The sequence below is a fragment of the Pholcus phalangioides genome, unplaced genomic scaffold (assembly GCF_987345545.1).
Source record: "Pholcus phalangioides strain wild (caught in Gottingen) unplaced genomic scaffold, Ppha-v1.0 ptg000020l_1, whole genome shotgun sequence".
NCBI classification, from domain to species: Eukaryota; Metazoa; Arthropoda; class Arachnida; order Araneae; family Pholcidae; genus Pholcus; species Pholcus phalangioides.
The window spans coordinates 5238860-5253563 of NW_028301613.1; the positions used below are offsets into that span (position 1 = coordinate 5238860).

Genomic DNA, 14704 nt, shown 5'->3' on the forward strand with positions numbered 1-14704 from the left:
GTTCAAATTTCCAGAATTAATTTGTTTTACCTTGAAACATAGTTTTTCATTCATATGAGTGTATTTGTGTTTATGTTCCCCCACATATATGTTTACACGCTTAGACCAATCACCATCAAAATTCCCAGAATACAAGAAGCAAAAGTTGCCTTGTCCAAAATAATCTTATTTTTCTACTTTTCTGGGACTCTGTGATCCCTTTCCAAGTTGAGAGACATGCTGGTATAAAGTCCACAAAATTTGTGTTGTCTTCAGACTACTATTTAGCGATCACACCCAGAAAATATTAAGTACCAATGCCATTCTTTTTATGACATCCTGGCATCTGAGATTTGTTAAGTCCTGATCTATTATAATATATATATATATTATGGTAAATGTGATAAATCGGTTATTATACATACTTACCAAACATCTTGCTAAGTTTGATAAATTTATCACTTTTACCAGCGAATATGCATAATACTCAAGTGCCTGTGGTGAAATTTGATAAATAATTAAAAGCCACTTTTACTGGCAATTATGCATGATAACCAAGTGTCATTGGTAAATTTTATAAATACTTGCAATTCATCACCTTTATCTGAGATTATACATAATACCCTAGTGTAATTAGTGAATTTGTGGGAATTTGATGAATATGAAAAAAAATTCCAATTGAGTCTGGTATGTGTTATAAATATAGTCGATGTAATGATAGCAAATTTTATGATCGTACCTCGATATAATGATACCATACATGTATGAATGATGATTTATAGTATATCATTTAGTACGATATATCATGTTTACAGACAATGCGTCACTTAGTTATTAAGCATAATCGCCAGTGAAAGGGATATTTCTAGTACTTATCAAATTTACCAATGACGCTTGGGTACTACGCATAATCGTCATTAAAAGTGATTAATTTAGAGAAATTTATCATTCACCAATGACAATTGTAAGTATGCATAATAACTGGTCATTATGTTACATTTATCATATTTACCATAACATATAATTATATCATAAACTACATTAAATGACTACAAATGATATAACAAATTGAGTTTGGATATGCTAAGTGTTTCAAAAATAACCAGAACTCAAGAACACCAAAAGGTATCACATTCCTGCAGAAAAGAATAGGTGAAAGGCCATTTCAAGTGTTAGCAGTCTAGGTGGTCAAGTGAGTCTCTCCTTTTTTGTGAGGACTTTCAAAGCCAGGGTGTATGAAACCTCCATTGCCCCTAAAATATGTCTTGTATCGAAAACTGTACTGAAGAACTAACTACTACTCTTGATCAGCTGCCTTGAGAATTTGGACACTACAATGTAAATCATGCTCTATAAAATAAGTATAAGTATAATGCCTTAAAATCATTGCTAGTAACGACAGTGGTGATAGATGCTGTGAGTTGCATTTCATAGACCAGTGATGGGCAAACTTTTTTAGGAGCTGGCCGAAAAACAAAAAGGAAACATTTTGTCAGGCCAGACATATTCGGACATTAATTCATAATTGCAAATTTTATGCTTAGAAATGAAGTGGTGGTATGCGTTGTCTACTGTTTCATTGCAAGTGAGAGACAATGGTTTATTCTTTACAGCTGTAAAAAAATAAGCATACTTTGGTAACTTGATGCATATTTATTGCATATGTGTTCCCTTTTTTGCATATGCAAAAGTTTCTAAATCAATTTCTATTTAATTACAACTATATTTTCCATATCATAGCTGCCAACTTTTGAAAATGAAAATTCGGGAGATTTTCGCGCGACCCCGTATTTTATGCTAAAACCACTCCCTAGTAAATACGAAAGGGATTTTTCCAAATAAAATATGGATTTTCCGCACATAAAAGTTGAAGCATAGGGAATAAAATCCATATGCAAAACTAGTGAAATTGGAGGCCAAACTTCAAAATAGTGATCTAAAAAAATAAATATTGTGTTCAATTAGAAACGCTGTGAACAAACATTCTGCGTGAATGACCCCAAAATCATTGGAAGATGAAGGAAAAAAAAGCGTCAATTTTTGAAGAATACTGACTTTTTGTGACACTTGCTTAATGTTTTTTTTTCATTTCACATGAGTGATGATGGCAGTCTTTCCATGACCGATGTTTATGTCTGTAACACAACTTGTACAAAAAGGAAAAGTCGGCCCTTTTCTGGAACGTTTGATGAAAGAAAATTCAAAAATCAGAGGGAATGTAAAATGGGTAATTTCCCCATTTACGACGTTTGACGTCATTTCGAAAGGAGAAAATAAAAGAGGCTTTATGCCCCACAAGAAATTCCTTAGGGATTGTTTTCATAATTGGGGATTTCCTTAAATGAAGTAGAGAATTTTTAGGGACAATTAGGAATTTTTTGTGATTTTCGTAAAAATTCGGGAGATTTAAGAACTTTTCGGGAGGTCCAGGGATGAACCTAAAATTCGGGAGACTTGGCAGCTATGCCATATGCAAAAAAAAAAAAAAAAGAACATCCCCTTAAATGAATTTTTTTAAAACAACAAACTGAAAATTTCTATACTATTATTTTGAAATATACTGCAGGTTGTGGTTTGCCCATCAACATCATAGACAATGGGTGTTTCTCACACCATCACTTTTATTGTCCTTCCGTGATCAAAAATGCTCCTTTCATCAACCTTTGATGCTGACTAACTGTACATTAAATTTCCAGCCATGATTTCCTGCATGAATATGTATCAGTTTGCTGTTATCTACTTTCCCTCAAAGTTTTCGTGTGAAGTTTTTGAAGCATCTCACGTACACACGAGTTAAAGTGTATGAAGATTTACTTGTGAAACTGTCGTCAATTTTAAGTTTAACTTTTTCAGACTTTTAACCTTTTTCTTCCTTAATTTCTTAGAAAACACAAAATCTGGTATTTGTTCCAATACGTATTTCCATGGTACCATTTGGGTATTTACTAGTGCCAGTGGTCTCATCACTGTTCTTCCCGATGGCACCATCCACAGCTGCAATTCTAACTTCTCACTGATGCTATTTGGATACACTCAAGAGCAATTGGTGGGAAAGGTAAGTTCACCTCAGTGATTTGATCAACAAGTACGTATTCATAAACATGCAGTGTTCATCCTTGATTTTTTTTTTTTTTTGCAGTCTTATTTCAAAGGCCAATTAAAAGATATTTTACTGCATTGTAGAATGTCAACTTTAATCTGAGTTTTGACATTCTGAAACAAATAGCCAACAGACAATGATAGAGCCGGTATATACATATATGCTTATATCCCGGGAGGGACAGAGCCTGGGTCGTCTCTGGTCTGTCGGTATATACATATATGGGAATTAGCATCATCATCATCACCACTCCCACAGCCTTTTCATGTCTATCTTGGCCTATGTTGCTGGACTTCTCTTCATATGCATGGGGGGGGGGGGGCATACACCATTGTACTTCCATAAAATCTTGAGGGGAACTTCAAAAAGTTTCTAAGGCGTCCTAAGCGCCCCTTAAGCCCCATTACATATATAAAATTTGCAATATGACAATCAAATTTATGATTGAAAAATTTCTTTATTTAAAAAAGTGGTAAAAACGAGAATTTTAGAAAACGAAAGGACAACAGAATTACATTGGCCATATCCACTAAAAACTGGACATAGTCTCATTGCTAAATTGCTAATATTTGGACATGCATTGAAAATGGTCTCAGTTATAGCATGGCTTGGAAAAAAGGCAATGATGTCTGCTTGAATTGAGTCTAGACATTCTAAAACAAATACACAAAGAATGTCATACTTTAAATCCTCACTAAACTGATAGGAGCGGTAATTTTTTTCGATCGCCTATAACAGGAGTCCTCAACGTATGACCTGCAGAGTTCTCTTCGTACCTGTGCATAGGCGTACACAGAAGGGGGGGGGGGGTTCAATTTTTTTTTCTTCTCAGGGGGAGGGGGGTTTAAGTTTTTTCCTGCAAAATAACACTATAATCTCGGCTTGAAAGGGGGAGGGGTAGAACCCCAAACCTCCCCCTTTTGCATACACCAATGCACCTGTGCAATGTAGCATAGCAGCCTGCAGGCCTCATCAAAATGTCAAAAATAGGAAGTTGCCTGGCTTATAAAGAAATCTGCCTCACTAATTGCTAATAGATGAAGGAATTGTAACAGTTGAAGGATTAAACTTATTTGAAATACTGTATTTTTCAGATGACCCTCCCTTACTTTTGGAGATAAAAATAAGTTTCCTGAGATAAATAAATCCTATAAGACAAATAATTTTCTTTTGTGTTCATTTTCCTTAGGATTAAATTTCATAAGAGTTTATATGTGTTCCATCATTTCCAGAACATAACGACTTTAATACCAAGTTTTTATGACGACTTGGAATTCCTGGATACCGATTCCATGCCTCTGCCTCCCCTCGATGATGATGAAGATGACTCGAATGCTCATTGTGGCTATGCATCAGATGGAAGAACTACTGCTGATTCAATGAGTACTGACCCACCTAGGTATCTGTATTTATATGTACAAATATTTTGATTGAACTAATTTCCTAATGCTAATTATTTGCATCATCTGGAAGTGAAGTTGCATTACTGGATACCGTATTAAAATATATGTTTCTAGCTACAACTGTAAGATTTTTCAACAGCTTGACAAATCAAACTATCGCAGCATGCGGTTATGTTTTTTATTTCTGCTTTGCCCTTATTGGCCATTATAGACATGAATGTCATTTGTGAGTCTAGAAGGATATAGAGTGGTACACTGAGTTGTCCGATTGGTTATTTTGCTCAGCTGGTTAAACTCGCAGCTATAGTAACAAATCTTCTAATTTGGTAGTGCCGCATAGACATTTGATGCCAACCACTGGAGTTGTGAAACGTTAAGAAGAAAGTGAGCTAATACCGACAATGGGGTGTTTTTGCACCCGGGAACTAATTCTCTTTAAATTGATGATAATGGAAAAACTTATCAATTACATCGACATTTCAGCTGTCGTAACTGCCATCAAATATTTTGATTCACTGCCAGTGCCACGTCTCAGGAGTTCATCTCCTGAACTCCTGAAAAATTTTGTCTCCCCTGAATTTTTACTGTTATGGCAAAAAAATTCAAACTTGTGGAGAGAAAAAATGTTCTCATGCAAGACTCATCTCTAGAAAAATTCTGAATGTTGTGCTTGTGTTTTTTCTCCCTCAAATATTTGCACATTGTGTCAAATCACAAAGAAATGTTTAATTTCGTCAGGGTAAAGAAAACAAATTTGCCAAATAGCCAGTGTCAGTTTGATCTCTCTACAATAAAGCAAGAGATAACTCTTACCTGTAATGACTATACTTCCAGTTAAGTTTGCAAGTCCCTCTTTTGAACCCAATGGCAGTTTTTTTTTTGACCTGATTTGATTTCAGTATAGTAATTTCAGGTGATTCAACCAACTGTTGGGCGATGATTAGCAATTTTGCACGAATTGGCAATGGCTAACGCAGTGACATTTCCCCAAATGTTTACTTTCATTTATAATTTATAAGAAATCCCTTTCTCTTTCAAAAATCACTTTTCAAAAATCAAATGCTTCAGCCAGTCTTTGAAAATTTAAAGTGTGTATAGCATTCTAGTGACAATTTTTCTATTATTCCATCATAGGCCTATGAATCCTCTGGGAAAATGCATTGAACTCATGGTTGATAGCGCCATGGATGAAATAAATCGTCTTAATTTGAGTCCTTCACCAAACAAGTGCAATGTATTTGGCGAGCCATCTTCATCTTTTGCTGACATGCAGCACAATTTTTCAGTGATTAATGGAGCTCTTGTTGGGTGTTCCCCCGTTGACACTGCAGAAGCCAGATCATCATCACCAGTTAAGGAACAGTCGGACTCCTCCTCTCAATGTATAGAGAGTCTGCGCCAGCTCTCTTTCAGTGAATCCCAAGACACTTTGCATTCCTGCACCAACAGCATCACAGAATCTGATGTTAATGCCAACGTTGTTCAAGAAACCCAGAAAGTGGAGCATGAAATAAAAAGTGGCGAGCTCAGCAAACCCCAGAAGCTACGGAAAGGTAGTTCGGACACTGTCAGTAATTTGAGCTTATCTGACTTTGAGGACAGAGGTGGAAGTTCATGCCTTATTAGAGAAGCTGAATCAAAAATTGTTACAGCCACTCCGAGCATTTCTCATCTGGTTATAGATCCTAAACCGATTGATCCTCAAGTCGTATTCCCAATGCCCGATAGTGATGTGCCATGTCCTGATATTGCGGCAGCTGCCATAAAACCATTTGAATACAGCGAGATTCTCATAGAAACCCCCGGAAAGTGTGCCATTTCACTGACTGAAACCGAACTAGATGCCGACAGCCTTTTGCCTTCAGTGGATTCTGGTACTGCATCTACACCCAAGGGTGGCAGCAGTATCCCACATCGCCAAATTGCTCTAACTCCCACGAAAGCTCACGATGAAGAATCAGTGAACAGTATTCCAGAAGGTTATTATTTCGGTGTTGGCAAACACAGTGATGGCTCAAATTTAGGTAAGGCCAAGATTGTCCTGCTATTTACATTTTTTCGATAAGTCTGTTAGTTTTGTTAGTTTTAACCTTTTGATTATTTTGCAAATATTTAGTTTTCTTGTGCTGGGGAGAAGAAAGGTGGAGGGCGATTATTCTTTATGAAAGATGGATATGCATCTTGTACTGACTAGTGATTATCACACTAACCTATGGGTGTACAGGGTGTGTCATAAATACAGGTACAAACTTTAATGGGGGGGGGGGGGGTAGAGAACATCAAAAAGATTGAGCATTGCATAAGAACCCGTGACCAGAAAGGTCATTGTACGTTGTTAGGAGGCGTTGTTCATGACAGTGCTGGAGGGAAAATACATGATTTTTTCCTGATCCGAACGGTAGTTGCTGTAGGAAAATTATACAAACAGGGAGCTGGCAGAAAAAAAGGAGGGAAAATCATATTGTGACGTACAATCACGTTTCTGGTCATGGGTTCCTATGCAATTGTAAATCCTTTTGATGTTCTCTTCCTTAAAGGTATATTTATGAGAAAACCCTGTATAGGTCGGGATTCAATACCCAGTATAGCGCATGAAATATTGTGTCCATTTAAAATTAGCTTTCAAAAAGAATGTTGTTTTTGACCTTCCTGCATAAAATGCTAGGGAAAAAAATTATAAATGCATCATAGTGAAAAGGAACATGCATTGAAATGAGTTTGACAAAAGTTTCCGGAAGAAACTTAACCCTGGCTATCATGTGCCGAAACAAGTAGTCTGATGTGATATTTTTATGTGCTCGCAGTGGCAGTTAGTTAATCTGAGGGATCATGTGATGTCTTGATGTGTGTTATAAACAAATTCTGTCCGTTGTAATGTCTAATAATTGGTATCTACTTCTCTTAGATAAACCCACCTCAACTATCTCACAAAAATGATGAACAGATGGGATGTGCACACGCAACCTTCAGATTTTTGTGAGGTGGTTGATGTGGGTTTATTCCAAGAGAAAGGTAACAAATTTTAGTAGACATTAAAATGGACAGACTTTATAGACAAGATATCACTCGAAACAAACTGACCAACTTCTTTAACGCACACCAACTCCGGTCATATCGCCATACAGCAATTTTGCAACCAGTGGGTGGGAAATGAGGATGCCATCTATTGGTGGTCACCCCAGGCTCAATGGTAAAGAACTTGTTTGTGATGTTCTTTCCCAGATTGAAACTCATGGATGCTGATGGTAACCTTTACGGTGGAAGACAAGCATGCTATCACATCACTCGGTTGTTTAACTAACTTAACTGGTATTATGAATTTTGTATACATATCTAACACCTTTACAAAATTGCTCTGTGGTGTGGGGTTGTTTCTCGCAATGAGTGGCAATGCCGCTTTTACAGTCAAGCAGGCTACAGCCCAGGCTGGCAATCTTGAATGGGCAGCAAATTTGACAAAAGGGTAACAAAGAAAATTAGACTAGAACTTGAAGAAGGCAGCAAACTTTTTGTTTAGCCCACAAGTAACAAAATCATAAATCTGCCTCTGCTTTAGTGAGTACTTTGGCACTCGCAAGCGACAGGTTGAAGATGACTGTTATACTGAAACAGTCTTAATGTAAAATGTATTAGTGGATGTCTTTGTTTTGCTTCTATTAGGTTTTTCAAACAAACTCTGGATCTTTTTTCAGTATGTTAAATGGAAGTTGAGTGAAAATAGTTTCTTTTTTCATTTATTACAGCAATTGTTTATCACATCCGCAAAGTAGAACTGGAAGATAGTTCACTTCTGTACTGCTTGTGGGTGATGCGCGATCCAGAGGAAACTGGTGACTACACTCGTTCTTATCGCAGTCTTACTCTTGCATCTAGTCATAACAGTGCTTTGAGTCAAACAATTGAATCTGCTGGCAACTCTGCTTTGAACGTGAGTCTTTTGTTTATTCATTGACTTTTACATGTCTTTCAAATCGTGAAAAAAAAAGAGTACAGGGTTCGTACAGTCCTTGAAAAAAAAGTTAGTTTTTGAGTCTTTAAAAGTCCCTGAAAAATCATTGTCATCCTTAAAAAAATAATAACCATTTTCAAGTGCTTATAAATTTTTTTCGTGTGTGTGAATTTTTTCCAAAAATTTTTGTTTCCCCGCCTAAATCATTTTCCCGGAAGTTCAACACCAGAGTATTGTCGACAAAAGGCACAAACAGTTGTTACGGACTCACACTTCTCGAATCTTCGAACACAAAACGATTGCTGTTGTGCAGTTGCCATCTTGACAAACACTGAAGTGACAGCCTAAGGAAGAGCATTAGCACTACCTGTCGGCAACTGCATGAAATTCGAGATTTCCATCTTTCTACCTATACATCATTTAACCAAAACGAATTAAAAGCTGAATAGTTATGATTTTTTAAATTGGATGATTCTTTTTGAAACATCCTGTATATTAATGCATGTCTGTAACTTAATTGTTGACCATATTTCTTTGATAAAATATGGCAAAATTGCCAATTGCCACCAAAAATTATGCTAAAGGTAAGCAAGTTGCCAGTTATTATTAAAATTGCCAAAAATATCACCAAAGACAGAAAATGAAGCACCATTGTGGGGAAACAGTATAGATTTAAATGAATTCTATGGGGAAAAATTTTTTTAATATGACAAATATTCGAAAAGAAAATACAAATTTATAATCATAATTATTGTAATATAATTTATAGAGTTGGAAAAATAAGAAATTTTAATAATTAATTTCAGTAAAGAATAAAAATTTAAATGGCTTTGTTTAAAATTCGAAAAATAACGATACATTTTTTTGTGAAAGGTTATGATGGCCAAAATTTATATAAAAATACGGGAATATTCTTGGAAATATGGACCATATGATCACCCTATATATATGACCACATGTGCTTTCTGCTATTTTTATTGAAAGCACATTTCAATAGTGTTTCAAACATGATATTTCTGCTGAATGCCCTTTGATAAAACCAGAATGTTTTTTTCTTTTTTTTGCAAAGCAAGACCTCTAGAACTTAATATTGTCTACTAGCTGGAATTAGAATTATTTTAAAAATTATTTATCTTTAATAAATTAGCATTTCAAACTCAATCAAAATGAATAAATGTGGAATATAAATAAAAAAAATCCATTTCATTTTTTGAAAAATCATGATTTTTATATCGACCATGTCCACGAATGTCCTTGAATTTTTGAATTTTTCCTGTAAAAGTGCTTGAATAGTCCTTGAATTTTGCCTGGAAATTTCTTGAATAGTCTTTGAATTTTTTAATCTTGCCTGTAAAAGTGCTTGAATAATCCCTGAATTTTTGAATTTTGCCTGGAAAAGTGCTTGAATAGTCCTTGAATTTTTTTCACTTTCAAATAGTATGAACCACGGAGTAGCAATTAAGCTTGATACAGTTTATGCTCAGTTTTACAAACTTGGAACAGATTTTGAAAACATCAACCTCAGTTTCAAGGACAAAATTTCATGGAATCTTTAATGTTGTGTTATAACCGAGTTTGGGTGTATTTCATTTTTTTTATATACAGGGTAAGTCAAAATGAATGCTGGGATTTCAAAGCTTTATTACGCGAAATGTAATTAATGTAATTTATTCAAAAGATACGTACGTGTAGAACTACTATAATCAAGTTTTGAGTGTAGTCCTGACAAATGTTCAATATGTGCTCCCAGGGGCGTAGCCAGAAATTTCGTTCGGGGGGGGGGGGCACTTTCATTTCGGGGGGGGGGACCAAAGTGACAGAACAATGGATTTGGCCATCTTTTTCCCTTTTTTCGGTCATTTTCTCACATTTCGGGGGGGGGGGGGGACCAGACCCCCAAGTCCCCCCCCCCTGGCTACGCCCTTGTGTGCTCCTTTTGTTACACAGCATACATTAAGTCTGTAATACAGTTCTTGCCAAACCTTGTGTAGCATGTCTGTATCGATGCTGGTGATAGCAGCTGTGATATGGGCTCTTTCAAATCAGTCATGGTCGGTGGACTTGGAGGCACATACACGCAACCCTTTAGGAAACCCCACAAAAAAATTATATATATATATATATATTTTTTTTTAAATATAAAATTACAAACTGTCATTTGTAACTTGTGTACATTACCTTTTACAGTGTTATCTTTTGAATCAATATATTAATTACATTTCACGTAGTAAAGCTTTGAGATCCCGGCATTCATTTTGACTTAGCCTGTACTTTGTTTCTGCGAATTACATCAGTATTTTTGATAATTTGTCAAAAAGAAAGCATTAATCTTTGTTTTTGGCAGTATTATTTTAATGTGTTTCCTTCCTTTTAGGAAAGTTATAGCAGTCAGTTCAGTAGTACCAGCTCCATTGAGGTTTCAGATGTCTCGTTAACGAAAGGGAATTACTTGGAAAAGTACACCGTACTCCAGCAGATTGGTAAAGGTGCCTTCGGCTGTGTGAAGAAAGCCTATCGCAACAGTGATGGACTACTGGTAAGTATATATTCTCTTCTTATCACATACATGCATCTGCTCAGTATACGCGACGTTCATGGTTCTCTTAAAAAGGGTCGAGTCTAGAAAAGTTTGTAATAATTAATGGGTGTATTTTTAAATGGAGGTACAAATGTTCACTCAAAATATATCTATATCTCTTATTAGTCACCTTGTGATTAGCCCTCATGCATATGAAATGGTTATGATGCAATATAGCGAGGCTGACATGTTCATTTTGAAATTATCTTAGAATTGATTGGGAAATGTTTTTGGAAGACATGTTAATTTAATTTCAAACAACCAATTTCATTCCACCAGTCTCCCTCACAGTCCAGGTAAGTACTTTACCGTCAGGCCACAGAGAACTGACATTTTCTTCTGTTAGAGCTTTGTTCTTCAACCGCTGGTCCATGAGAATTTCCTGCCAATCAGCAAAACATTTAGACCAATTCACTTAGCTGCTACATAATTTTAGATTTGTTATAAATATTATACCGTCGCTATATTGGTTTTTATCTCTGTCTCAGCTATCAGCAGTCTGCAAATTATGTTTACTTTTTGTTGGCCCACAAATTATTTATCACATTCCTGCTGGTCTGAAAAATTGAGTTCAACTACTTTCACCGGTCTGCAGCTGTAAAAAGTATGTAAAAGTATATATATATCTTAGAGCATAAATGTATGTTCTGTATGCATATGTATCCATCTGAGGGTTATTGTTGTAAGACCTATAGACTGAGTTAAGAGGCTGCCCATTCCTAGTCCTGTTCAGCGTATCTATATATATATGAAGAACAAAGCTCTAACAGAAAAAAATGTCAGTTCTCTGTGGCCTGATGGTAAAGTACTTACCTGGACTGGTGGAATGAAATTGGTTCTTCTGAGAGAAGAAAATGTCAGTCCTCTGTAGCTTAATGATAGAGCACTCATTCAGACTGTGAGGGGGGGCGGTAGCTCTATTCCCCTGCAGAGGCATGTGGATTTGCTTTCCAAAATTCATCTCGGCTTAGTATCCAGTTTTTTGTACATTGTGTGAACAGCAGAGCATGACAAAGGGTTCTCTCAATTCATAGTTTTCAAGTTGTTAGGCTAATGGGATCGAAAGTTTTTATTTTTCTACAGTTCATTCACATGAGTAGCGATCATTTTCAAGAATATCTGATGTGGTGGGAAAGAAACTTCTATTTATGTCCTCTCCCTGCTTGAGTTGCACTGCTTCGTCAGAATTGGTCAGCCAAACAAGAGTTTTTCTTATTGGTTGATGTTGTTACCATGGACTCTAGACAAAATGAAGGTATTTTCATCATCTTTATAACTGTAGACCAAAAATTGCTTAAAGGCACACACTCACACTTCCTTCACAACTCAATTGGTAGTAAATTGCCCATGGCGATAGACTGGAGTTGTGCTCAGTTTGAAAGAAAGCGCAACTCACGCAGAGAGAGGATGTAAGAAGAAGCTTCTTTCTCGCCATGCCAGACTTTCCTGAAAAAGGTTGCCACTCATGAAAACAAAATGGCAAAAAAAAAAAAATTTCAACCATGTCTGCCTAACAACCTGAAAACCATGAACTATTCATTAAATGATGGCCACGAGAGCCTTGTTTGTTCCAATGAAACTAGCTTTCAACTCATGTAACAAAAATTCATTATTATTGCAGGTAGTTACTAAGTTTATCCGAAAAGCAAAAGTTTATAAAGAGTTATGGATTCACGACACGACTCTGGACCAACGTGTGCCTCTTGAAGTCAGTCTTTTGATAATGATTTCACATCCCAATATTGTTAAGGTATGTACGGTCTTTCATTTTGTATGCTGACTGCCGGTATTCGACAGGCTTAATATGACTTCCAAATGATATTTGTAAATGATTCGTGTTGATTTTTCTTTCCCATTTTGGACTCAAGGTTTTGGATGTTTACGAAAATGAAGAGTATGTACAGATGGTGATGGAGAAACATGGAGCGGGTATGGATCTATTTGAGTTCATCGATCGTGTCCCAAAATTGGATGAGGCTCTTGCGAGCTATATATTCAGACAGGTCAGTGATGTCCTGTTTGTCTTTTATTCACAAATTTTAGAGAATTACTGATTATAGGGTGCTGTCTCTGTGCATGTGAATTGAACCTATCTTGTGTCTTTAGATAATTTTCAAGAATATCTTATGTAGTGGGAAAGAAACTTCTACATATGTCCTCTCCCTTCTAGAAGGGAGGGAGTCTGTTCAGACTTTTCTTATAAGGTCTTGTTTTTGTGAAAAGTAAGTAATAAAAGTGGAACAATCAAATTTTGTACAAAAGAAATGAAATAATAAAATTTTTATGGTTTCATTAATGCAAAATCTGCAATTTGTTCTAATGCAATTGTGGGAAAAGTTCTGTTAAGAGATTGATAAAGTGGCTATGAATTAATGTAGTGTAAGTCCACTCTAATTTCTTTATGGTTTTCGGCAACAAATTTGAATGATGTATAGTTGAGGTACTCACATGACTGCTGACCTCCCAGAGAGACCATTTTGGGATAGTTGAGGTACAAAATCTTGAAAATAGTATTATTGTTAATACAGTAAATCCCCTCTTAACGGACACCCCTGAGATGTGGTCACCCCCCCCCTTCTTTTACGAACAAATAATAATTTCCCCCATATAATAAAAGTATACTTTTCAAACCCCTCTTTCACTGACAAAGTTTTTTGTCCCACCATTGTCTGCAAAGGAGAGGTTTTACTGTGTATTGGTAATGAAGGGAGAGGAAAAAAGTTTAGTGAAGCATGTTTTCCATTCTTCTATTCTTTCCCTCCTCTTTCAGCCGCCCATTTGCTGTACATATAATTTCAAAATTTTTCTTGCCAAATGAGGGAGAAAAGAGAAAAAAATGCAGAAGTTAAAGGGAAAAAAATCGGAAAGATGTGATCGAAATGTTCAAAATTTTCAACGTGATGGTTAGGATGGACCATGAATTAGTAGTACACAATCGACTGCTTTCACAAGGGGACACCAGTATTGATTGGTAAGAGGCAATTCTACATTATGGCATTGCAGAGAATTTTTCTCTAATAGGGTTGTTAATAAGGGTTGGCAGGTTTGTGACGGTTTAAACTGTCGCGTCAAAAACCTCAAATATTGCTTTTCAATTTAAAAATTCCCATTGAAAATACACACATTGATTGCATGTAATGTTTAAAGTGACTACGTTATACAAAGAATAAATATTTAATATGATTGTAAAATAATATTCTGCTATCTACAGAATTATTTTGGACAAGATATGTGTATTTTTTTTCTTGCAAAATATACAATTTGAATAGAGTATAGCATAAATGCTGAAGGGAAAAACTATGGAATGATTCGATATTCTTCAGTTCAAGATGAGATTCTCAACCTTCCAAAATTTCTTCAACTGCTTATATATGTGTATTGATATAAACCATCTGCTGTACTCTTTTCATAACATATAGGTGTTTAAAAGTTCTTTTACGCCAAAAACGTAACATTGATTTTTTTTGTTATTAAATTATCTAGATAATCACTGATACTTGAAACAATACTAAATTGTTGGACCATATGATATGTTTAAGAAAGCCCTATAACTTATTCTAAGAACTATAGTAAAAATGACTAAATTTTACTATTATATGGGATATTTACTCTCATTTATAATGCAATGGTTTCCAATTGGAGATGGATCTAAACGTGCAAAACAATGCTTTGGATATCAAGTGCAGCTAGCTCTG

General features: G+C 35.7%; 1 protein-coding gene across 1 annotated transcript in view; it reads left to right on the forward strand.

The window, feature by feature from the left end:
- Positions 1–14704, forward strand: part of Pask (PAS domain containing serine/threonine kinase) — a 52933-nt gene that overhangs the window by 26404 nt on the left and 11825 nt on the right. Inside the window, exons 9-15 of the mRNA XM_089248483.1 lie at positions 2865–3034; positions 4312–4478; positions 5617–6506; positions 8226–8410; positions 10806–10967; positions 12631–12759; positions 12878–13012. Of these exons, the coding sequence (XP_089104609.1) occupies positions 2865–3034; positions 4312–4478; positions 5617–6506; positions 8226–8410; positions 10806–10967; positions 12631–12759; positions 12878–13012 (1838 nt within the window). The remainder of the gene's footprint in view (positions 1–2864; positions 3035–4311; positions 4479–5616; positions 6507–8225; positions 8411–10805; positions 10968–12630; positions 12760–12877; positions 13013–14704) is intronic.